We start from the raw sequence: 26,772 nt of genomic DNA, 5'->3' as shown, positions 1-26,772 counted from the left end.
TAGATGCTTTATTAATGTGCCCAACAATCCATGTTTGGTATTAAGAAAGTTAAGCCTAATTAAAGCAGCCAAAAACATACCCTCCACAGCATCTAGTACCAAACCTCACAATCAGTAGGCACTCTACACATTTGTTAAACTGAAAAATAAACAAAAAATATGTATATTCACATATATACATATAAAGATGAAATACAATTTTGAGTAGCACAAACTATAGAGAATCTCATTTTTGGATTAGATGATCTCTAGATACATTTGCTATAACTAAAATATTATGATTCTAAGCGTGAGATCTCAGAAGGAAGAAACTATGTATTTTGTGCACTGCTTCCTATATAATGAATTCCCAAAACACTAAATATCAATAGTTTAAAGACAGTTTACATTTATGTAGTCCTTCGTGTTTTTAAAACATTTTCATATTCACTTCATTATTTATAGCTTAAAGGAAATGAAATAATTAATTATAATGCAACCTTCATGTCACAAAACCAGAGTAGTATCTTACCTCTTTTCTCTCTTTCTGTAGGTTTGAAGCAGGCATGCTCCTCATGGGTGGATTTCTAAAACCCTCTTCTTCTTGTTTTTGAGAACGTTTTCTTTGAATTACAGAATTGTTTACTGTTTTGTCTTGCATGTTAGTTTTAATATCTTTACTCATATTCTGAGTTTTCTTGGTCCTTTGATTCTTCTGATCAAATCTCTTTTGTTCGTAATCTTTTCTTGACAGTTCATCCTTAACATAACCAAAATTTAAATTACTTAAAACATATCCAAGTAGTGCTTTCACATCTAAAGTATTAGAATTTATTTTCTGTTATTATAAAAATATACTTTCACAGTTTTAAATGCTTTGTAAATAAATTATATCAGCTTACATATGAATAAAAACTCTCTGGAAGAATAAACACAAAAACTAAAAAGATTAGTGCCTTATGGAGCAGGGGGAATGAGAAATAGTAGATGAGGTACAAGAGTAGGAGGGAAATTTTTCATTATAAATCTTACATTTTTTGATGTTTGAACCATAGGACTAGAGTAAATGTTCAAAAAGTTAAATTAAAAAAAATAAATTTCAAAAAGTAAATAACTTCGCAATAAAACTCTGTAATATATATTTATAAATTAAAATAGCTTGAAGATTTAAATAAACATACTTTGTAATGAATTCACAGTATAATAGAAGACATACATTGCCAGTTGTCTGCAGAGCCAAAATTAATCTCCAACTCTTCCATTTAATTTTTTTTTTTTTTGGTGCATCACATTGTAGATAATAAATTTCTTCATAACATTAGAGATATATATTCTTAAACAATAAAGTTTAAAAATACATTTTAGCATTTATTGCTGTGGAAACTGAACCGACACATCGTCTTGCTACCATTGTGAAGCACATACACACATCTCACAGTCAGAAAAAAACACTTTGCACCCAAAGATGAAAATAACAGGGTTACTTTGTCTAGTTCTGCTCCCTCCAATATATACATTTTAAGAATTTCTTTAAACTACTGACCCTCTAATAAAAACAACTCTCCTAGATTTTTGTAACGCTAATTTCTGAAGATCCACCATGAGCTTTGGGATGTGATAAAGTGGCACTTTTTCGTGAAGCGTTCCATATTTTTGAGAGACTATGGACTCTAACAAACTGAGGGTTCTAGAGGGGAAGGGGGTGGGGGGATGGGTTAGCCTGGTGATGGGTATTAAGGAGGGCACGTATTGCATGGAGCATAGGGTGTTATACGAAAACAATGAATCGTGGAACACTACATCAAAAACTAATGATGTAAGTTGGTTAAGCGACTGCCTTCGGCTCAGGTCATGATCCTGGAGTCCCTGGATCGAGTCCCGCATCGGGCTCCCTGCTCAGCAGGGAGCCTGCTTCTCCCTCTGACCCTCCCCCCTCTCATGTGCTCTGTCTCTCTCTCTCATTCTCGCTCTCTCAAATAAATAAATAAATCTTTAAAAAAAAAAAAACTAATGATGTACTGTACGGTGACTAACATAAAATAATAAAATTTTTAAAAAAATAAATTAAAAAAATAAAAATAACAAATGTAAAAATAAATAAATAAATAAATAAAGTGGTACTTTTTCCATCTGGAACTGACTTCTGTAAATGTAGTAATCTTAGAAATCATGTCGGGTATTTTCCCTTTAAATAACTTTGGTGTTTTTACTTTGGCAAGCCAGTGCTTCTAAATCTGCTGCCTTGAAATGTTTTTTAAGTGTACTTTTTTCTTCTCTAAATGCTTTTGCTATATTTTCTTTCAAATTACTCATATTTTAGTTATTGTCCAACAATTTGCCCCATAAGAGCCATAATTTATGAGAAGAAGCACTTGCTAAGTAAAATGAAACTCATTACTAAGTAAAGAATAACAGAATGAAATGAAAAATTATAAGTAGATTTATAATAAGGAATGTTTTGAGAGTATGATACTTAGAAATTATCTCTTGAGAATTCTCTTAATTGTTTTTTCCAATACCTACCTGAATTTCTGCAGAAATAGTTCTAATCCACTCATCCACTGTCTTTCTGATCCGGATCTTCTCTGACATCTCTCTACAAAAGGGAAAAAAAGAATTGTCTTAAATTAGCATTTAATGTTCTGAGAATAGGACCTAGATCAGGCCTCTTATCCAGTTTTGAATCTACTGTGTAGCCCAATAGCCTTCATCTGAAAAGGAAAAAACCAATGTTACTAGTTTTCATCAAATGTTTGAAGGATGTTTGAATAGATCCCAGAAGATATATACCAAAGAGAGAAAAAAAAATTTAAAGTAAAATTTTACATCTGTAAAAAGTAATAGCAACATGTATATATCTAAATTCTAACTTTATAGTGAGTCCACATTGTCAAGGGAAATAAAGGACCTTTTCAAATCACTGAAACATATTGAGCAAAATGAAGCACATAGAAAAACAATTAAGAAAGCCTATATAGGGCGCCTGGGTGGCTCAGTTGGTTGGGCGACTGCCTTTGGCTTGGGTCATGATCCTCGAGTCCCTGGATCGAGTCCCGCATCGGGCTCCCTGCTCGGCGGGGAGTCTGCTTCTCCCTCTGACCCTCCCCCCTCTCATGTGCTCTCTCTCATTCTCTCTCTCTCAAATAAATAAATAAAATCTTAAAAAAAAAAAAAAAAGCCTATACAACTGGTAGTTTCATAGACAGCCTTGGGATGCCAACATCCTGTCTTACCTATTAGTAGACAGAGCATTGATAAACGAATACATGGCAGCACCATCTTTTGCACGAATAATAGCTTCCAGGTTTTCTTCAAGGACTTTTTTATTGTTTTGTACTCCTCTCAAAATCTTCTCAGCATCTTTCAAGATGGATCTTTTATTGGCTGTTTGAAGCTTAATGGAATTCTGTGGAAGATCAGCAAGCCTTGACATAATCAGAGATTCTTTTGGCTTAAAAGAAAAAAAGGCAAAAATGTTACCATATAAAGTTCATATTAATTATTTTAATGCAAACAAGAGCTATAACTATAGTTGGGGCCATACACTATGCCAATATATTCTAAGGACTCAATCTGTCAAACTGAAGAGCTGTAAAATAGTACTGGGCTGATGGTAACTACACTTATTATGGTTAGCATTTCAAAATGTATATTTGTTGAACCTCTATGTTGTACACCTGAAACGAATATAATATTGTATGTCAATTATACTTCAATTAAAAATGAAAATAAAAAAATAAAGTTAGCAATTAAGGTTTCTTTCCATTTAGAAGTACTAATGTGAATGTTAAGTGAAATAGGGCTGGGAAGTCCACGGAAGTGCTGGGCAGTCCAGTGGCCAATAAAAGTTATTATATGGGAAAGAAAGCTAAAACAATATAAGAGCAAGTTGGCTCTAGGTAGGCATGGCAGACACTTTGGGTCATTTACAGTTCTCTTTCCCCTTTTTCTCCTCTCCAATAGAAGCTGGAAAGCTAGCAGTGGCCAAGGAGCCATGAGTAGAGATCACTTAGTGAGGGCTTCTGGAAAAGTTTTGTAAAGAAAACAGACTGAGTTAACATCTCTTTTTCAGTACTTTGTCTTCATCTTTCTGTTTGCTTTCTGTCCTGATAACTTCTATATTACTCATCATCATCAATTTTAATATCCTGTTTCCACTTTACCTGGAGTATACCATTTGTTTCTTTCCTCTTTTGGCCAGGATCATGAAGAAAATCATCAGACCTCTGTACAGGCAATTTAGCTGCTCCTAGTTCTTCACAGGAAGGAAATCTTTGAGAGGATAAAGTGTCAATGCTATGAAAGATTTAAAAATAAAGTTTCCTAAATTGTCATAAATTGTGGACATTTGAATACATAAATCTGTGATACCTTCTTAGTTATACAGTACTAAATGGTATATTATTAAACTGTACAATGAAATTAATCAGTTAAGTGATTAAACATATCAAACACAGAAAATCACAAGATACAAAATTACTCTGACCAGACTGGTTTAGGCATAGTAGAAAAAGAGCAGAAAAAGGTTTTGCTTTGAAGAAGAGAACGTCCAGAAGCTCTTCTAGAAGGGTGGAATAAGACCTCTAAAAATCTACTCCTCCATAAGAGCAAAGAGAACACTAGCAAAAATGGTCAAAATCAGCTTTTTCAGAACTCTGGAAATGAAAGGTTACCAACAACTCAAGGAATATTTAATCAAGAAAATGACTGACTTTCAGTAAGAACAGCAAGCTTTATGCATTTTTAATTTGCTTCACTCCAAGAACCCTTTCCCCAACTCTCTGGCAGCCTTGAAAATTAACAGCTTCACAACCCTTGTAGCTATGAAAACCAACAGCCTAACAACCACTCGAAAGGGCAGAACAGGTTTGGAGCTTCTCAGAAAGTCCCATTCACAGGGTTGCTCTTTATATGACCTGGCTTAGGGCTAGCTCAGTGAGAAACCCTAACTACAGGTCAATTTTTGAAAATAGCAGCAAGTGTTTAACATCTCAGCTGCCTGAGGTGGCTACAGCAGTTGAGGCAAACAAGAGGGATGCCAATAAACAAAAACTCAGGGGAATGAGATGTCCATGGTGGAACTTTGAAAATCCCTAACACATTACTGGGGATCTAAAATACCATATGCATGTACAGGGCTCTGTGAATGCCCAAGCAAGATCTGAGAAAAGCCAATGTCTGGCTGACATTGAGGCTCTGTGCAAGTTAAGGTTAAGACAGACTTATAAAGTGCCAGAGCACTGAAGGTGTGCCCTAACACCACACACATGCAATCATGCACACGTGTGTGCGCACACACATGCGCACACACACACAGCCCCTTGACACTCAGAGAGAGACTTACAGGTTCAAGGTAGTTAAGGAAGTCTCTTTCTAATCATTAGCAGACTTAGCTCACCAAACAGAGACCCACCACACATGACAAAGAACACACACCTTACAGAACTCCCCCAGGAAAGTCACTACACAAACAGCAACAACACACCCTAGGGGATGGAAGAATCTGATTTCCAGAGTTGCCACACTGTATTATTTGAAATGTCCAATTTTCAATAAAAAGTTATGAGACACACAAAGAAACAAAAAAGTATAGCTAACACACAGGAAAAAGCATAGTCAATACAAACTGTGGTTGAGGAATTCCAAATATTGGACTTATTAGGCAAGGACTATAAATTAGCTATTACTAAAGGAAACTATGTTCAAAGAATTAAAAGAAAGCATAAGAATGAGGTCTCACCAAGTAAAGAATATCAATAAAGAGACAGAAACTATTTAAAATAAATAAAATTTAAACAGAATTTCTGGAGTTGAAAAATACAATAACTGAAATGTAAACTTCAATAGAGGGGCTAAACAGCATACTTGAGTTGGCAGAAAAAAGAATTCATGAGCTTAAAGATAAATTATTGAGATTATCCCATCTGAGAAAGAGAAAAAAAAAAAAAGAATGAAGAAAAGTTAAGAGCCTCACAGATCTGTGAGATACCATTAAGAATACCAATAAACAACATAGTCCTAGGAGAAGAGAAAGGTTATTGTTCTATTTAACTATATAAAGAAATAGTGGCCAAAAAAGTCCAAAGTTTAATAAATATTAATCCACTCATCCAAGAAGCTCAAAAAACTTCCGGAGGATAAACTCAGAGAGAGCCACACATAGATACATCATAGTCAAACTGTCAAATGCCTAAGATAAAGGTAGAATTTTGAAAGCAGAAAGAGAAAAATAACTCATCATATACAGGAATTCTTCAATAAGATTAACAGCTGATTTCTTATAAAAAAAAAAACCACTGAATCTAGAAGGCAGTGCTGACATATTCAAAGTGCTGAAAGAAAAAAGGATGACAAGCAGGCGTGCCTGGGTGGTTCACTGACTTCAGCGTCTGCCTTCAGCTCAGGTCCTGATCCTGGGGTCCTGGGATGGAGCCCTGCATCAGACTCCCTTTTTAGCAGGGAGTCTGTTTCTCTCTCTCCCTTTGCCCCTCCCCCTGCTTGTATTTTCTCTCTCACTCACTCTCTCTCTCTAATAAATAAATAAAATCTTAAAAAAAAAACGACAAGCAAAAAAATTTTTTTAAAGATTACTTATTTGAGAGAGAGAGAGAAGCAGAGGAAGAGGAAGAGAATCTCCAGCAGACTCCATACTGAATGCAGAGCCTGACACAAGGCTCAATCAAGTAATCTATATACACACACACAACGGAATATTGCTCAGCCATAAAAAAGAATGAAATCTTGCCATGTGCAACAACATGGATGGACCTAGAGGGTACGATGCTAAGTGAAATAAGTCAGACGGAGAAAGACAAATACCATATGATTTCACTTACATATGAAATCTAAAAAACACAACAAATGAACAAATAAAGCAGAAACAGACCCATCAATACAGGGAACAAACTGGTGGTTGCCAGAGGGGAGGGAGACAGGGGGATGGGCAAAGAGAGGTGAATGGGAGAGAAAGGTACAGGTTTCCACTTATGGAATGAATAGACCATGGGGCTGAAAGGTACAGCTCAGGGAATGGAGTCAGTAGTCCTGTAGCAGCACTGTATGGTGATTGACTATAGTTACACTTGTGGTTAGGAGAGCATTACATATAGAGCTGCTGAATCACTGTTGTACACCTAAAACTCATGTTACATTGTGTTTCAACTATACTTAAAAAAAAAAAGTAAAGGATGAAATAAGACAGTTCTAGGTAAACAAAACAGAATTCATCGCTAGCAGACCTACCCTGAAGGAAATACCAAAGGGAATCCCTCAGGGGTTGATGGAGGGAGGTGCATGGGGGATGGGCTAAATGGGTGGAGGATTAAGGAGGGCACTTGTTATGATGAGCACTGGGTGTTACACGTAAGGGATGAATCACTGAATTCTACTCCTGAAACCAGTATTACACTGTATGTTAACAACTAGAATTTAAATAAAAATATGGAAAAAAAAGGGGGGTCCCTCAAGGTCAAATAAAAGGATACTAGAAATTAACTTGAATACATATGAAAAAATAAAGAGTACTGGTAAAGTTTAGCTATATAGGTAAATATAAAAACAGTATAAAATATATTTTTGTTTATAACTCTTTTCTTCTCCTATCTGATTTAAAAGACAACTGCATATAGCATTAATTACCAAACCATATAGATGGGCTTATCATGTACACCAATGTAATATGTATTACAATAACAGCGGGAAGGAAGGGGAAGGGAAGAAGCTATATTGGAACAAAGTTTGTGAATCCTATTGAAATCAAATTGATATTAATCCAAACTAGATTGCTTGAAATTAAGATGTTAATTATAATCCCTAGGGCAATCACCCCGAAAACAAATCAGAAAGTATAGAAAAAGAAACAAGAAAATTAATGTCTACTTAATATAAAAGAAGACAATATAGAGAAATAGTGGAATTAAAAAATACCAAGACATATAGAAAACACATAGCAACAAGGCAGACATAAATCTTTTATCAGTAATTACGTTAAAAGCAAACGGCCTAAAACAGCAGTCTTCACATGAAAATACTAAAAATGTGGCTTCTTTTTAGTTTTTATTATCACAGTTTCCATGACATTCAAGACAAATAAAATTATCATGACCTAGATGTACTTGATTTTTTAAAAACTATGAATGTAAAATCTCAGGCATACACAAAAGTAGAAAGAACAGTATGATGAGCTCCAATACCCCTATTTACATTAATCATTAACTCATGGCTATCCTCATTTTATCCATATTCTCAAACCAGTTTCCTCTATCCTGCATTGGATTATTTTTGAAGCAAATCTCAAGTATCATTTCATCAGAAATAATCTGGGGGCTTCTGGGTGGCTTAGTAAGTTAAGCATCCAAGTCTTAATTTTGGCTCAGGTCAGGATCTCAGGGTCATGAGATGGAGCCCCTCTGTGGGATCCGTGCTGGGGGTGGAGCCTGCTTAAGATTCTCTCTGTCCCTCTGCCCATCCCTTCCCCCACCTCAAGTACGCCTTCTATCTCTCTCTCTAAAAAAATAAATAAAAATAAAAATAAATAATCTGCATTCATTAGAATTAATCTGCATTTTGAGAAATTAAGATATATTCATTTTATAACTATAAGAAAGGGATAGATATATTAGCAGCAGAAAATAGTAAATCTAGGATAACTTTTTTTTTTTTAAGATTTGATTTATTTCTTAGAGAGAGAGCACACAAGTGGTGGTGAGGGGCAGAGGGAGAGGAAGAAGCATATTCCCTCTGAGCAGGGAGCTAGATGCAGGGCTTGATCCCAGGACTCTGAGATCATGACCTGAGCTGAAGATGCTTAACCCACCAAGCCACCCAGATTGCCCTCTAAGGTAACTTTTAAAAGCAATGCTATAGATTTATCAAAATTCCTAAAGAAATTTTAGAAATATAAACAAAGTTCTTTTTTTTTTTTTTTTAAGATTTATTTGAGAGAGATAGTGAGAGAGAGCACGAGTGGGGAGGAAGGGCATGGGGGGGGAGGGAGGGAGGGAGAAAAAGTCTCCCAGCGGATGTGGAGCTCCATCCCAGGACCCTGGGATCATGACCTGAGCAGAAGGCAGACACTTAACTGACTGAGCCACCCAGGCGCCCCTAAACAAAGCTCTTTTCAATATAGCTTTTATTCCAATCTCTTGTTTTTTACCTGTCTCTCTTCTCAGGATTCCATCCTATTTTTGACCTAGTTAGTAAGGTTTTATCTGAAGATTCACTTTTTCTTGTCAAAGAATCATGGTTATTCAAAATCTGTTCCAACAGTCTTACATTTCCTGCAATAAAAGAAATATAGTACCATTTTTCAAGTACTAATTCATTTCTTTTTTATATAATAGCTCACATATATTTGTACTTGATTAGCTTCTTAGGATGATTATCTATCTACTCAATTCAATCTAGAATGTAGGTTTTAAATATGCTCTTCAAATAAAATCAAATACTTATAACTCATGAAAACTACACTGGTAAAATTTTAGGCCTGAATTTATTTCCATCACATAAAAAAGGAATTTGATGAGAAATGTCATCATCACAAAGCCCAGTAAATTGCATGATTTTTATCAATAGTTAAAGGGAGGTTTGAGTGTTTCTTTACAGCAACTGTTAGTTAAATCTTCCCTTTAACCTCATCTTTAACGAGGTTACATAATAACTTTTATCTTTAGGTGAGGTTGGTTTGTTATTAAACAGTTTAGTATCCTTAAAACTCTTTAAATGTATCCAAGACAAGACTCAAATGTATTTAGGTGATTCCAAGAATAAAAGCTTATATTTAACACTTTCACTTACTTTTACTACAAGGGCTTTAAGGGTCTGTAACAAATTATTAGTTCAGGTCACTTATAAAAGTTCTTGTTCCCTATTAAATAGTTAATACTATAATACTTTTTCCAACTGAACACAGTAATAAATGTTAAATTTCTCTGAGTTTTACTACTGAAATTCACACCTAAAAACAATATAAGGAAACACGCTCTAAAATGATCAGCCTTACCTTTAGAAAAGCATTATTTTTTATTAATAACAAAACTTGTTCATTAAAGGTTTAGGTAATAATCTATACAAAATAATCAGAATAATTTTAACTGTATACCTCTACCTCCTGCAAAGAATCTAAAGAAGGATTTGCCCAGTTAAGTATCTTTTTTTTTCTTGACAGAGAGACAGAGAGCACAAGCAAAGGGAGAGGGAGCAGCAGGCTCCCCGCTGAGCAGGGAGCCCGACGTGGGGCTCGATCCCAGGACTCCGGGATCGTGACCCGAACCGAAGGCAGACACCCAACCGTACAAGCCACCCAGGCGCCCCACCAGTTAAGTATCATTTAAAGAAAAATACTAAAGATAGACATCCTACATTAGTTACTACTAGGCACATAAGAGAATAAGAAATCAGGAGTATGGAAATCTGTTCCTAATTTGAGGTAGGTCTAATAAAAGTAGTAGATGCTAGTTATGATTGCTTTATTACCTGTATGACCTGACATCTCCATATTTTCTTTTTCTTCTTTAGGATTTTCCCTCTTTGATATTTTATCATCCTTTGAAACAGGTATAGGAGCAAATCTGCGAGGTGCTGGTGTCTCCAAAGGAGATTTCTGTTTATCAAAACCCATATCTTCAACCTCTCCAGAAGGTGCTTTAATAGAAAATAAAGAAAATAAATTCAACTTATTTAAAAAAAAAAAAAAAACAACTTTAATTTGTAGAGTGTTTCTCTTCCCCATATTTTAAAAATAAAACTAAAATTATATAGGCTATGCAAATTAAGAAGTACATAGAAATAACTCACTAGAAATCAAAATCTAGGCTATAAAAATTTTACACTTACAGCTAATAAACAAGAAAAAAAAAACAATATGACAATACTCAGTGCTATTTAAGCTGTGGTGAAAATGGCATAGCCAGACACTACTCATGGTAATGAGAACTAATAAAACCATCTGGCACTAAGTATAGGAAGTCTTAAAATTTTTATATATTTTGATCTAGTAATCTCACTCCTGGGAATTTATCCTAAGGAAATAACCTAGAAGGAAGAAAACATTAAACATATGATTTTATCAGAGTATTGTTTATAAAGAAAAAACCCTAAAATCGCCTAAATGCCCAGCAACAGGAAAAGGTAAATTGTGACTATCCTTTCATCATTAAAAGTTAATATTATGGGGGCGCCTGGGTGGCTCAGTCGGTTAAGTGTCCAACTTCAGCTCAGGTCATGATCCCAGTGTCCTGGGATCGAGCCCCACATCTGCTCGAGGGGAGTCTGCTTCTCCCTCTGACTCCCCCCCACCCCACTTGTGCTTTCTCGCTCACTCTCTCTCTCTCAAATAAATAAAATCTTTAAAAATTAATATTATGAAGATGATTATGTAAAACATGGGGAATACTTTTGATATGCTAGTAAAAAAGCAGTACAAAATTATATTTATGCTAAATTGCAGTATATAAAAATAATGTATGCCCAAGAAAAAGTATTGAAAAATAAAGTTTAACCTGTTGAAGTTTAAATTTACTTATTTTTTCCTTTTATTTCTTTTACTGTCACTAAGACATACAAAGAAACCAATTCAATATATAACCAATAAAACATACATTTTTTTCCCTTAAAACTCAAGTCTAAAAAAAAAAATTATGAGCAAATAAATCTTCAGAACTAAGTATGAAATAAGTGTCCGCTTCTATTGAAAGCATATGGCTAGGTCATACTGAACCCTGAGTTGGGGCTGTAGCTCTGACAAACCCACCCTCAAGTCAGGTAACCTGGAGCAGGCAAGTCATAACCTTCCTGTGCTTCATCTTCCTCGATTTCAACTTAAAAACTGACTCGTGCCACTTTCACAACAGTTTTTTAAGGACCACTCATTTGTGGAAAAACATAAAGCAATTTACAAGTATAAGGACTCTTCAATATGTCTGTAATACAACAATGGTCTAACAAATCAAATGTTGGGGATATTGTACTACATGGATCTGTATATCATTAAAGGGATAGCCCTTGATTTTCATTGATTCATTCAATAATTTGGAAACACATTTATTCATTTGTGGGGGGTTTTTTTTTACTTTTTTTTTTTTAAAGTAGGCTACACACCCAGCATGGAGTCCAATGTGGCACTTGAACTCACAACCCTGAGATCAAGACCTGAGCTGAGATCAAGAGTCAGATGCTCAACTGACTGAGTCACCAGGAACCCCATTTATTCATTTATTTTAAATTCCAGAAGTTTAATTCAAATACACTATGCATTCCTTTGTTACTATAAATAAAGATTTTTAAAATTCTATTAAATTGGCAAACTTACATTACTAACTAAAAATAATTAGAAATAGTTTATTACTGTACTCAGGTCGTTTCGCTCCTCACAGAATCAAGAAAAATGGAAAATACAGTTTGTCAGAGATGTGGAAAACTGATTACAAACACTGATACTAGATGAGTAAACTTTTTCTAAACTTGTAAGTGCATCTGACAATTTATGAAGGTTATTTATTAAAACCATAAAGTAGGACATGATCCCTAACTACTCTGGACTAGTTTTGAAATGACCTAAAAATTACTTAACCTAAAAGAACTAATTTTATAAAACAAAGACTTAGTCTTCTTCTACCTAGTAAACAAGTTTTTGGCTGACATATTGTAAAGAAAATTCATAGCTAACATTTTTCATTCACGGAGCACTGCACATTTTTACCTTGTTTGGAAGCAAATGTGTTCTGTGAAGATAGATCACTGCTACCAAGATTAGAAAAGTCTGGTTTTCCAGAATACTTTTCCATCACTCTAGAAGGGGGCATAGCAACAGGCTGAAAACTACTGGTCTTGAGCGCAGCACTAATGAAATGATTCTGGAAGACATACAATTATTTTATTAATTTCAAATATCATTTGAAAGAGTTCTTATCTCATGAAGTTTATTAGAGGACTTGAAAACAACATGTTAGATTTAATAAACAATAAAATACATACATTACATGTAACTATCCATTGTAGCAGTCTGCCACTGGGTTAAGCCTGGCTCTGTGGTGTGATCTTGATCATTTGATTTAGCCATTCTAAACCTCGGTTTCTTCCTTTCTACTTCAGAGATGGTTGGGGACCAGTGAGGCATGCTAGGAGATGGCCAAAAGGAAGGGGCCCTAGTCCTAGATCTCTACTTCAACCAGATAATTTCAAACCAGAACTCCTCTTTTATATCCTGGGTGATTTCGTTTGAAGGAAAGGGTTAAAAAACATTGCTAAGAGGCACTCAGATTTGTGAGTGCTAAATGAGAGCTAAAATGACAACAATTTTCAGCACTATTAATAAAATATCTGGAATGTAAATTTATCTTACCTAATAAAACTGATTTCAAAAGAGTCTTATATGAGGTAAAGGAAAACCTAAAAATATTTACAGTTTTACATAAGTCTTAAAAATGTGTAGAGGGGGCGCCTGGGTGGCTCAGATGGTTCAGCGTCTGCCTTCGGCTCAGGTCATGATCCTAGGGTCCTGGGATCGAGTCCTGTATCGGGCTCCCTGCTAGGCGGGGAGCCTGCTTCTCCCTCTGCCTCTGCCTCTCTCTCGCTCTCTCTCTTTCTCTGACTCTCATGAATAAATAAAACATTTAAAAAAAAAATGTGTAGAGATCTCTCTACATAAAACAGATGGGCCAGACTCAACAAATTTCATTTCATTAAGCATTTATTGAACTACTAATATACCTAATATGTCACTAAAGCTTCAACTTTCCCTGTAATTATAAGCATTATAAATAAGATGTCTGCATTAGAAAAGATTCCTTTCTTACAAACTCAGAAAGTCAACGAATGATGGGTTTGTTTATGAAAAAAATGGATAAATGGCAGGCAGGCATAGATCTAGGACAAGTAGGACCCTCTCCTTAAGAAATCAATGTGCTTTTCAAATGTGTCATCTCCTCTTACCCTGAAGAAAAAAATAAAATGTTTTCTAGGTAAAGAAATCAAGGCTCAGAAAAGGGCAGTTATTTGTAGACTGGGACCAGCACTTTGACAGACCCACTCCTAGCTTCTCACGAGATACCATGCTGCACACTCAATTTCAGTTGTGCATGGAGTACTTACTAAAACCTTACTTTGTATGGCCATATCATTCCAATAAAAATACTATCTTCAACCACATGGAAAGCTCAAGCCAAGTTCTATTAAGAAGCTTTGAGAATTACAGTATATTAAGTGTTCACTCTGTGATAACATACTGAGCTATAATAAACTTATTTTTGTTTATTCTTCTGAATGTTATATTTTAATTTTTTAAAGTTTTAAAGCTGCACATTAATTAGGAAAAAAATAAAAGTAAATTAAAACCAATGCATTTATAATGCTGGTCATTCACTCATTCAAAAAAAAAAAAAAAGTATACTGAGTATCTGAATGCTGACTACTATTCCAGGACTTGGAAATTCCAAAATAAATAAACTATACTACTAGTTCCTTCTGAAGAGAACTCTTCTTTTTATAACAGCCCAGTGCATCATATTCAAAAGGCAATTAAAGATGTTAATGCTTTTCATTAATTAAACACAGGAGCACTATGTATACCAAATGATTCTTATCTCATCAGAATCATTAGAGCTTTTTATTCCCAGGTCCCATCTCAGACCTGCTGTCTGAATCTCTGAGAGGTACAAGCATGTGTATTTTTATAAGGCTCTTCATGTGATTGTGATGCACATTCTCAGGCTAACAACCACTGATGTAGCAAGTCACTGCAATGCAATATTAGCCCTTTCAAAATGGTACGAACAGAAATACCACAAAAGAAGGAAAAGCCAACTCCATGGGAATGTCTTATAGAACTAGTGATATTTGAACTAGAATGTGCAGAGAGAGGTCTCCACATGGAGAGGAAGAATAATGAACTCAAAAATCATTACTTAAGAATGAAAACCGTTACAGTGTAATGAGCAATTGCAATTATCAATGAGTATTAGCTTAGGGATCCAAGTGATAAAAGACCATGGGATGTGCTGGCTTTATTATAGATACCTGAATATCTATTTGTTGCTGTTGTAATTTTTCAAGATGCCTAATGTGCTGCTCCATAAACACATTCATTTGCTTTTCATGATCATGACAATGTAGTTTCTCATGTTTATTCTGAATGCTTGTTTGCTGCTCTGTAACACGTTGTAACTGTTTATCAGCCTCCTGTAACTTATTGAGTAATTCTGTAACAGAATTGACTTTTGCTTCCAAATCACTCTGCACCTAAAACAATAAAATACCAGAAGATATCAAAAATATGTTCAATTACTACAAAGGTTGTTTAAAGTGACTGATAATAAAAATGATCAAATTAAATTTTTTACTCTCTAAATCTCTGATGATTTTATACTTTTTAGAATCACAGAAATAAAAAGCAGAAGATAGCCTGAAGTAGATTTTTTTCTCTCATTAATAACACATTTGCAACAAAGAATTGTTCTAATGCCAGAAATAAAATGCTTAAATGGTAATTAAAAAGAAGTAAATAACAGGAAACAAACTGAAGGTTGCTGGAGTGGTGGGGGGTGGGAGGGATGGGGTGGCTGGGTGATAGACATTGGGGAGGGTATGTGCTATGGTGAGCACTGTAAATTGTGTAAGACTGTTGAATTACAGACCTGTACCTCTGAAACAAATAATTCATTGTATGTTAAAAAAAAAAAAAAAAAAGAAGATAGTAGGAAGGGAAAAATGAAGGAGGGAAAATCGGAGGGGGAGACGAACCATGAAAGACTATGGACTCTGAGAAACAAACTGAGAGTTCTAGAGGGGAGGGGGGTGGGGGGATGGGTTAGCCTGGTGATGGGTATTAAAGAGGGCACGTACTGCATGGAGCACTGGGTGTTATATGCAAACAATGAATCATGGAACACTACATCAAAAACTAATGATGTAATGTATGGTGATTAACAAAACAATAAAAAACAATAAAAAAAAATAAGTAAATAACAAAACAAATTAGCTTTTGATACTCCAGTAATCTCAGACTGAATTAGGTCCGCAGCCTGGAGTCCCAGTATTAGCTTGACCACCTATTAGCTCTGGGACCTGTGTCCACTCTGACTCTGTTTCTCAGTTTGCCATTTGCAAACTGAGGAGGGTGGCATAGACAATCTCTGAGTTCCTTTCTAGTTCTAAAATAAAGATGACCCATTGTCCCAGGTTGCCCAGGACTCAGGGTTCCCTGGATGCGATATTTTCAGGGCTGAAAACAGGCAGTCCCAGGTTCTCCAGCATTTTCCCAGCAAGGAGGGGCTACGTCTCAATTCCTGAGAGGTAATATATGAGCATGAACAGGGAAACTCTTTCAAATTGAGAGCGACTAGAATGACCCTAGTCTACAGTTGGATACGACCATTTATAGACTCAGTTCCTAATAAGTATTTTTACATTTGACAAAGAAGCTGCAACTATCTGGAGAGAAAATTATACTTTTATCAGTGGGGCTGCCGTAGCAATGGCAGCTGCAGTCGCTGCGGCCACAGTTGTAGCTGAATCAACTCCACTGGGTGAAATTCTCGCCTCCTGAGTAGCAGCGTCCTTTTCTGGGCCTGCATCTTCTAAAAGCTGTACCTTTACTTCCTTAAAAACAGGCATGTTTTGAGCTCTGTAAATAAAAAAGGAATACAAATATATTCAGTAAAGCCACACTGAGCCATTTCAAGAAGCACCTGCAGTGATAATCTGCTGACGGGGGGTTTTCTTGATTTTTTAAAAAATTAAATCACTTGGTTTTCCGTATCAGGATCTAATCATTCATTTGGTTAATGAAATCTATGAAAGGTCACTATAGACTAAAGAAATAAGAAGATAATTCCTGGAAGGCTGTGATATTTCAGAAAAGAAGACTTGCACATATGAAATAGACAGGGGCACAATTACAAAGACATATAATCAAGAAATACAAATGCAAAACATACAGAAAAGGCTCTAAGAATACAAGTACCAAGTTTTACTTCCAAAGGAAGACAACCTAAGAGAAACTGTTAAAACTGCTAAAAAAAAAAAAATGCTTTTTTAAATTCTAGCTCATTTAGGTTTAATAAATATCACAGAGTTTGTTAAAACAGGGCATAATCACAGGTTGAAGCACCTTGGATTAAAAATGAGAGCAAATACATATTTACAATGAGGGATTTAATTAAATGAATACTAAGAAAAAAGAAAAAAACTCAATTTTGTTACATATTTGCCCTAAAAAAATAAAACAAAACAAACAAAACAAAACAAAAAAACCACCACCAACAACAAAAACAATGAAAGGAACCAGACAAAACTGCAGAGTCCCTAAGTAAGTCTAAGTAAAAGCAGAAGGAATGCCCTCTATCTCTAGCTGCTGGATTTCTCTTCTGATTTCTAAGCAAACCCAGAGAAGCTCTTAAACTTACTTCTCTTTGTTATTTCCTCATTCTACTAGGAGCATCATTTTTCTCTGTCTCAAAATTTTGAAGTTTTCTTGACTTTTCCATTCTCCACTTACCTTCTCACACTTAACTGAGTCACCAAGTTTTGCCAATTATTTCATCACAATTGCAGGAATGGTGTCACAGAACTACAGAGGCAAGGGAAACCCAATAGGCCACCTATCCTAACTTCCTAATGTGACAGATGAAGAAACTGAGGTCCACAGAGGTAACAGGATTTACTTGACCAAAGTCACAGAGCCAGTAAGGCACAGTTGACTTACGATTCCTACAGATCATCCCACAACACCTAGCTCTCTCAGAAGAGTACTCTTCCTTTCATGCTTCTGCCTCTGGTAAACAAACAAACAAAACAAAACCAACCAACCAAACAAAAAAACAAGAAAAACTTCACCATCTCTTGCCAACTATTTCATTCTTGGAGATTTTACTCATTCAGAAACTTCCCAAACACATTTCTCCACCATTCAAAAATCTAAAATTGTTCCTTAGAGACAACTGAATAGGCTAATTTCTTGTTTGACCGTCCACACACACCACCCTCTGTGTCTGCCCTAGTTTCCTATATACACCTATTACTTCACGCAGCCTCTCAGGAGTCACATTGCTCCTCACTGGCTACACCCTTCCCACATCCGACTCCAGGTTTTTTCTCACTGTTCTCTCAACCTTCTTCCACTCAACTTACTATATATCCTTCTCCTTCTTTAAGATCCAGCATGAGCCTTACCTTTTTCAATAAACCGATCCTTAAACACTTCCAATTGATCTCTCCCTTCAATAACTCCTTTTGGTTTTACTACCTATACTACCCAACTGAGGTTTAATAAGCAGCCACTCCATGGTTTAAATGTCTGTGCAGAACAGTTTCATAATATATTAAATGCAATGTTGCTTCCTATCACAGTTCTAATCACTCATTCCTGCATATATGTCCATATTCTCTTCCCAACTAAGCTCTAAGCAACCTGGGTTGGGGGGTAGGGAAGGGGGATTTCTTTTATGCCGAAGAGCAACTAAGAAAGAACTAAGCACAGGAGGCACTCATCATAGATCTAACTGATTAAGTGGTGTGTTAAGAAAATATAATTCAGATATTCCTATCTTTTAGTATTCCTGTCTGAAGTCTGAATGTGCGTTACCCTTTAAGATCGATCATTCTACATGAATACATTAAGTTGACCAACAAGAGAAATAACATTGTAAGACTAGACGTCAGCTTCTTAATAGGCTTTTAAATTTTATTTTTTTTCTAATTATCAAATTAAATGCTCAATGTAACAAATGTAAACAGCTTCTAAGTGTAAAGAACTGGGAAACACACAACTCTCTCATTCAGAAAAATTCTCTCTATTTTTTTTAATTGTTTCTTATTCCTAAATCCTCTGAATCTGGCATTTAGACCAATATTATGAAGAAACTGCCCTCACCAAGGCCAGTAATAATTTTTGCTTAATTCAATGGATACTTTTCAGTCCTTACCTTTCTTTACCTCTGAGCAGCCTATCAAACTTAGAACTTCATTCCACTTGGCTTTATTAACACCACACACTCCTGTCTCTGGATAAACCAAGTAGCATTTAGCTCGCTTGCATTTCTGCATAGCTCTTAAAGGTTTGGTTTTCTTAGTGTCCTACTCTATGCCATCTTTCTTTTCACTCTCCCTGAGTCACTTCAACTGTTCCCAGAGTTCAGACTACCATTTATATACTACTTCCAACATCTAGATTCCTAGGTTAGACTTTTTGTGAATTTGACTTTTATATTCAATTTCCTACTGGACATTTTTTAACTGGATATCTTTTTTTTTTTTAAGATTTTATTTATTTATTTGAGAGAGAGAATGAGAGAGAGCACATGAGAGGGGGGAGGGTCAGAGGGAGAAGCAGACTCCCTGCCGAGCAGGGAGCCTGATGCGGGACTCGATCCCGGGTCTCCAGGATCATGACCTGAGCCGAAGGCAGTCGCTTAACCAACTGAGCCACCCAGGCGCCCCTTAACTGGATATCTTACAGATACCTCAAACCCCTGCATATGTCCAAAATGAAATATATTCCCCCAAGAATTCTTTCCCAAGGATTTTCCTTTCTCAGTGACTACTACGACGGACCATGTATTTATACAAGCCAAAAATCTGAGATTCATCCTTATCTCCTTCTTCACTCTCAGATCAAATCATCAATTCCTGTCAATTCTATCTCTATCTTCCAAATCTGTCTGCTCCTCTCCAAACCAGCATGGTTCCCACCCTCATTCCACCACTCTCCAATGTACTGAGGACCAACTGAATCCCTCTCAAAGTGATCACCCCCAAATTTGCAGCCAGTTGGTTTCCTGGACTACAGTCCAGTCCTCTTCCAATTCATTTTTTGATATTGCTCTCTGAATGGGCCTTTTAAGAAATATATTTCATACTTGAACATTTTAAGATGATTTGCCCTTTCTCTCCTTTAAAGTAGTTTATAACCTAGCCCCTTGCATCCTCTCCATCCACATGTAAGGACATTCTACCCTGTTTTAGACACTCTGGCCAGACTCTTCATTACTCAGACTCTGGTCTATTACTTTTTATTAGTATAGCTTTAGAGCATATTATATCAAATAGGACAAATTCGCCATCATTCCAGTTTTTCCCCCAAAATTAGCTATTCTCAACTATGTGTATTCTATATATATGTATTCTTAACATTATGTATATATATATATATGTATATATATATATATATATTCTCAACTGTATGTCCTTCCAGGTAAATTTTAGAATCACTTTGCCAAATTCCATCTACCATTCTCGAAAACCAACAAATTCAAGTGACATTGACTACAGCAAATTCTATCTCTTGAGACATAGACTGTCTTTTAACCCAACATGAGAGTCATTTTTATGTTTCTGAGTCAATTATTCTCTGCATTGCAATCCCCTTCTCAAGACCCTTCCTAGTTTGTTTTTAATTCTGTTCATTCATCCTGAAATGGGGAGAGATCTACTGTCTAAGAGGGGTAGTGTTCACAGTTACCTCTCACTGTCCATTTGTTTATGAACCACTTCTCCCTCCCTGATCTGAGAGTTCTGAGAGGTCTCAGAGATTTCCATTCGGAGAGTCCTGACTTGAAGGCAAATTGGTAAGGTCCCTACTGCAGGTCAGCTGCATGGAAGTGGTACTTGCTTTCGGTCCAAATGAATCAGATGTAATCTGCAATTTTTGGTTCAACTGTAGAATTTGAGAGACTACACCACTCCTCATGCCCTTACTTTTGCTTTCTCTTATATATTTATAAACCCCAGAATACAATATACCACCCAAATTCCTCTCCTATCATATCACATATTGGGAATTGTAGGCTGAAAAAAAGTAAAAAGGAAAAATATGATGAGGCCAAACAACCAGCTCTTAAACTCTGGCTGGCTCAGACCACGCTCTTGTGCTTTAGAGAGACTATTTTTGCTAGTCCAATGTTTCCCAGAGTGTAATATGTTTGCCACAGATAGGTGTAGGTGGAAAAATAATATTTTTTTTATTTTAATAGTTGTAATTATTTTAATTGTATTATTTTAAAAATGATTTTCCATTTTGAAGTAATATAAAAATTTCCTTTTTGAATAAAATGAGAGTTCAAGTTTAAGTAAAAATTTTACTTATTTTCTAAGGGGTCTTCCAGATTGTTCTAGGTCAGGAGTAGAATACATTTAGCCTAAGAATATGTATCTCATCCCATCTCTGCTAATGATAAAAATAATAAAAACTGCCTCCAGAGTAGTGGAGATACATGCTTAGCATGATGCTGTTGTTAGAGTCGGTTTTATATTTCATTGGTATTTAAGATAAACTTGGGAGGGACCATTTAGACGTAGCCATGGTGTCCTTTCACTCCATCCAGATGCTAACCTTGTCCCTTCTTAAATCTTGACCAGGAAAAATCTAAATGTCCTTAGAAAGTAAATAATAAGTATTATGTATTTGGAACTACTTGACCATTGCTACAAGCAGCATAGTGAAGCAATTAAGAGAGCGAATTCTAAAGGCAGACTGCCTAGGTCTGAATCCCAGCCCAGTGAATACTTGCTAAATCAATCTCTGTGTGCCTCAGTTTCCTCATCTATAAAATGGGGATTCTGTAAAATTGGGATGTGAAAGAATCTACTTCATTGGATTTTTTGAGTATTAAATGAGGTCCTGAGAACAGTACCTCTTCTATAATAATTGTTCACAGCTATTGAGTATTTTATACATATCCAGCACTATGAAAAATGCTTTGTACATATTTCACACATCGAAAAGAATGTTTTTCCTACGTCCAACATGTAAGGGAAGCTAATTTTAGAGAACCATATAAAAACATAAGAAATGGCTCACCTATTTTCTAAAAATGAAACTTACTTTTGCTTTAAAACTGCTCTTAGAGCATCCTTCTGTCCCATGGTGTACCGAGAAATAAAGATGTCATTTGCTGCAAAATTAAAACACAAAACATACTTCAGATTCCTAAAAATTTGTTAAATTTTAGTAAGCTATCCCAAAACAGCTTTTTAAACTAAGAGAATGTTTAGGAATTCAGCAGTAAGATTTCTCAATTTAAAAAAATGCAAGGAACTGGGACACCTGGGTGGCTCAATGAGTTAAGCGTCCAACTCTTGATTTCGGCTCAGGTCATGATCTCAGGGTTGTGAGATCGAGCCCCCTGACAGGCTCTGCACTGGGCATAGCGCCTGCTTGAGGTTCTCGCTCTCCCTTGCCCTCTACCCTTTCCCCTCCTCCCTCTCTTAAAAAAAAAAGTGCAAGGAACAAATTAAATGACTGAATAATAATAGTCATAACCCTAGACAATAGGGGGAAAAAATGTAACAAAAACACCTGGGAATAAATTGGAGATATTCCGCTCAAACTCAAAAGAGAAATCTGCTTAGATAAAAATAAAGCTACATAGAAAAAAGTCACTAAATAAATTTCCTCAAAGCACCTTTTTAATCTATTATCTTACCAAAGACTACTCAGAACATGAATTCAGAGTTTATAAATTTTTTTTATAAATACTTAACACAAAACTTATGGAACAGGTTAGTAATAATAAAATTACCTTTATGATTACAAACCTTTTTCTGGGGATTTTAAAGATTCCATTAATAGCTTAATTTGGAAAGAAAAACTAATTAAAATGAAATAATCAAAATAATAAGAAAAAATGATAAGTCTTTTTAATTAATGTCTTTAAAAAATCAGTGAATGTCTTAAAATGTAAAAATCTAAAATCCTATCCTTACAAAGAAAATCCTGACACATAAAACCACATGAACCACAAAGACATGCTAAGTGAAATAAGTCAATCATAAAACTAGACTTGGGGGGAAATGGAGAGTTAGTATTTAATGAGTACAGAGTTTCGACTGGGGAAGATGAAAAAGGTCTGGAAATGGATGGTGGGGATAACTGCATAATGTGAATGTACCTAACGCCACAGAACTATACACTTAAAGTGGTAAATTTTGTTATGTATATTTTACCACAGTAAAACAAAACAAAACAAAAACTACCCTTTTACCTTTTTGTTTGTTGCTCTCTTCCAGTTTCTCCAAAGGCAATCCTTGTACTGCAACATCTTTAGAAAAATCCTTTATGATATGAAAGGAAAAAATGAAAGGCTAAAAAACCTTTATGCTTTATTACTTACCAAGTACCATTTACTAGTTATGTGACAGGAGAGCAGGATTGTGTGCTTTTATATCCTCAATTCCCAGAACCACCACAATGCTTAGGTACCTTGAAGGTACTCAAGGATTTGTTGAATGAGTGAGTAAATGAACAAGCAAGCAATGTGGCCCTGAAATTTAGACTCAGATCTCAATTTGCCACTTCTAGCAGAGCGAGTCATGTAACAATTCAGTTGCTACAGTTTAATGTGAAAATCTGATTCATGTTGAGTCAAATGGAGTGCTTAAGGATGGCCAACACATGGCACATCACAAATTAATCACAGTGTTCTTTATCCCTAAACTCAAAATGTAGTCTCAGAAGGCTTCTTTACAGGCAAACAGCTTTCTGCTCACATGTGTAACCCTAGACTTCATTTCTAAGATTCTATTCAGTGCTAAGACACCATGACATTTTAAGTACTAGGTTCATTCAACATTGCACTTCACCTTCCTTAGACACAGGGTAAAGAGAAAATCATAAAAGGAAGGTGATCAGGCTAACCTCTGACAAACAAGTGTTAACTTCCTAAAAACAGTCAATGAGACTAACAATACAATAGAATGCATTTGGGACGTTCATACAAAGACCTCCTACAAATGAGTAAGAAAAAGTACAGCATATAAATCTGTAATTCACAAAAGAATAAAGATGGCAATAATACGTGGAAAAAACTTCCCCCTCAGTAATAATAAAATAAACACAAAATAAAATGAGATGCTTTCTTTACCTATCAAAATGGCAAAGTGTTTTTTATCTAGTTCTAATGTCCCATACTGGTAAAGCTAGGAGAAAATAATACCACTAATTGCACTCATGATCTTGCTGAAGAATGTATACTGATACAGTCTTTCCAGAGGTAATTTATATAATAGCATATCCATCTGGGAAATTATTTAGATAATGGAATTCAAATACCATTAATCATTAAATAAGGTATACTCAAAAAAGAAACAAAAAACACCAACCCAAGGCTAAGCATTTACGGAGGGACCAAGTATGGCACATAATTATACATTTTTATTGTGAATTGTTTGCAAAGTTGGTAAGTAAACAGTTTTAATTTCATTCTTAGTTCACCAGCTTTAATTTTCAAGATATTATATTATGAAACTCTCTTCTTTAAAGACTTGTTAAATTGACAATCTATAGTCAACATTATGATTAGTGGTCAAAATCTAATTGGGTTGCATGAACAAATATTTTCAGCATTATAAAGGTCAAGATGAGAATTTCATGTTATTATTTCTTAAAGACCCCTCAAAAAAAAAAACACATAAAAGACCTTACAATAGTTTGAATGACATATAATCACACCTCACTTTTTAAAAATGATGTTGTTACTGTTTCTTTACCTTTACCTAACAATATGTTAAGTCTCTGGTCTAGAACACCATTTCCTTAGATAACAGCAGAGCTTCTTTTCAGTTCCAATATTTCTCTCAGTGTTCAACATCTTAGTAATGAGTATTTTTGATTCTATGGAAGACTTTTTGTTTAATGTCTCAAATATTATTCAAGTCACAATTGTATGTAAAACATTTCTCTTGGTAAGTGAAATTTAAGCAAAAACAAGGCCCGTTGCTCATCAAACATAATTTAAGAACACATTACTCAACAATACTGAAAAGTTTAACATGAACATAATAAAGAATTATTTTGCTTACACTTTCCGACCCAGTAGAATTTTCTAATGGAGGCTGCTGATAATTTCTAGCAGAAGTCAAGTCTGATGAACCTAACAAAACAAAGGTGATTAGTGATTTTAAAACCAGAACTGTATTTTTGGAAACTATACAGGCATGACTCAAGAACTATAAATTCCATATTAATGCAAAACCTAAATTGGAAGCCACTTTTCATGCAAAAAACTTAAACCGTAATTAAAATATATCCTGATGAAGGTTTTACAGCTGATATTTTGGAAAATAAGGATCAGTACTGACAATCAAGTGAGATAAATGTTTTAAAATATATTATTACAATGTTGGATTTGGACATACTATGAGTAGAATCATTTGCCAGGAATAAAATATGTACATGATATAAAAGCAGGCCTTTATTGTGCTGCACTCTCCCCCAAAAGCAGCATTATATACACATTTTTTTGTTTTTGCACATATATTCATTAATTTGATCCTTATGATCATCAATGAAATGGGCAAAGCATATGTTTTCTTCATTTTCACTGGAGAGACAGGGTAAGTGAATTGGAACATGGAAGCCATCAAAAGGCAGAAGTTATGCTTTTCTACTATGCCAAACCGAATAACACTATCCAAACAGAAGGTAGAGCATTTGGTAAAAAGCCCTACTGATGAACAATAAATACATCATACAAATTAAGTGCATCCACCATAGATGTGAACAAGAACAATGTGCAAAACCACACAAAGAAAAAGCACAGGAGTGTTTCATTCATTCCACCAATATATTGGATATGATTCGATTAGACTGACTGTGCTAGCCATTTTCCCAGGGAAAGCGGTCAGCTTTCAAACATCTATACAAACTAGACGTATCTTATATTTGAGAATTTAAACATTAAAAATCCTCTAAATTTTGAAACGCAAAAAAACAAAATGAAAATAAAGACTAAAGATTTACAAAAGTGAAAGCTATTCTAGTCACGTACCACGTAACGTTCCATTCAAGCTAGCCTCAGTTCTAACAGGAAGGCGTTTATTTGCAGACAACGCTGGAGGAACACAGGGCAACTCATCTTTCAGCAAAGCCAAATTATCTCCCTGATTTGGAGAAACTACCTCACGAAGTCTCCTCGCTGGTATTTTAACCCTTTTTTTCTTTTCCGGGCTAAACTCAGAGCCTTTCATATTATTGGTAACAAAACTGGTCCCACAGTTCTGAATAGAAGAATTTCTTCTGGGTCCATAAAACTTCAGAACAAAATTTTCACCGCTTTGGGGACTTGGGGGGAGAGAAGGAACGAGGGAGGAGTATGATAAAGAAAATGTGAATTTCAAGTGATTTTAAAACATACAGTCATCAACCTTTAAATAAAACAATGCCTAAACAGACTATCCACAAAGCTAGAAATTTCAATTTGGTATTTAATCCAGGATTAGAGACAACTAGAACATCATATTTACCCATTAATCCCACTCAGTCCATTAATGCACACGCCATGAATCTGAGAGTGGTGATGACAAGAGAATGGCTGCATGAGCAATAATAACCTTAACAACACAGAGCAATCCCCAAGCCAAGAGCTGGCATTGCAAAACCAAACAGATGTGAAGGCGGGGTTAAGATCTGTTGAGAAGCAGGAGTCAAGCACGTAAACCTGAAATACTTTTTTTTTAAACACCCATATAAGTAGCTTAATAGCTTTCTCCAGCCAAAGAGTCTTACACACCCCTCCAAATGCAACCATCGGACACCTAAATTCACCCCTCTGCGTCTCCCGAACGCTCGACAACCCAGCAGTCACAGGTGTAAACTGACAACAGCTTCAGTTGCCCGCGAGTCAACACCCACTTCTCTTTAAGTCGGCCCTAGAGACACAACACGCATGCGCGCCAAGAAAATCATCCAAAACATCCAACCAAAAAGCGGAACGCCCTCTGGTGTTCTTCCATTCCTCTCCGGGTGGAAACAAACTCCCAAGGTAAAAGGTTTTTAAAACGGGCGAATTTGGCTTTATTTTTTTA

General features: G+C 35.5%; 1 protein-coding gene across 9 annotated transcripts in view; it reads right to left on the bottom strand.

Moving 5' to 3' along the window:
* The window catches only part of KIAA0586 (KIAA0586 ortholog), a 107,185-nt gene extending 80,551 nt beyond the window's left edge, over positions 1 to 26,634 (bottom strand). For 2 of the 9 annotated variants that reach the window (XM_064571115.1, XM_064571114.1), the window contains exons 1-14: positions 26,212 to 26,607; positions 25,737 to 26,029; positions 24,769 to 24,839; positions 22,953 to 23,022; positions 21,794 to 21,863; positions 16,423 to 16,597; positions 14,992 to 15,213; positions 12,677 to 12,830; positions 10,453 to 10,620; positions 9,134 to 9,257; positions 4,143 to 4,275; positions 3,213 to 3,430; positions 2,503 to 2,575; positions 512 to 739 (exon numbers count right to left, since the gene is read on the bottom strand). In XM_064571115.1, the coding sequence (XP_064427185.1) occupies positions 512 to 739; positions 2,503 to 2,575; positions 3,213 to 3,430; positions 4,143 to 4,275; positions 9,134 to 9,257; positions 10,453 to 10,620; positions 12,677 to 12,830; positions 14,992 to 15,213; positions 16,423 to 16,597; positions 21,794 to 21,863; positions 22,953 to 23,022; positions 24,769 to 24,839; positions 25,737 to 26,029; positions 26,212 to 26,495 (2,283 nt within the window). In that variant the 5' untranslated portion in view covers positions 26,496 to 26,607. Of the gene's footprint in view, positions 1 to 511; positions 740 to 2,502; positions 2,576 to 3,212; positions 3,431 to 4,142; positions 4,276 to 9,133; positions 9,258 to 10,452; positions 10,621 to 12,676; positions 12,831 to 14,991; positions 15,214 to 16,422; positions 16,598 to 21,793; positions 21,864 to 22,952; positions 23,023 to 24,768; positions 24,840 to 25,736; positions 26,030 to 26,211 lie in introns of all 9 variants that reach the window. The other 7 variants (XM_045900951.2, XM_045900952.3, XM_045900953.2 and 4 more) reach the window with 7 other exon arrangements.
* Between the last annotated feature and the right edge of the window lie 138 nt (positions 26,635 to 26,772).

This window comes from Mirounga angustirostris, unplaced genomic scaffold (genome assembly GCF_029215605.1).
Source record: "Mirounga angustirostris isolate CCGP_5_RB_7025 unplaced genomic scaffold, mMirAng1.0.hap1 SCAF_9, whole genome shotgun sequence".
Classification (NCBI taxonomy): domain Eukaryota; kingdom Metazoa; phylum Chordata; class Mammalia; order Carnivora; family Phocidae; genus Mirounga; species Mirounga angustirostris.
The sequence above is the reverse complement of the archived record's forward strand: the minus strand, read 5'-3'. Positions and strand labels throughout refer to the sequence as shown.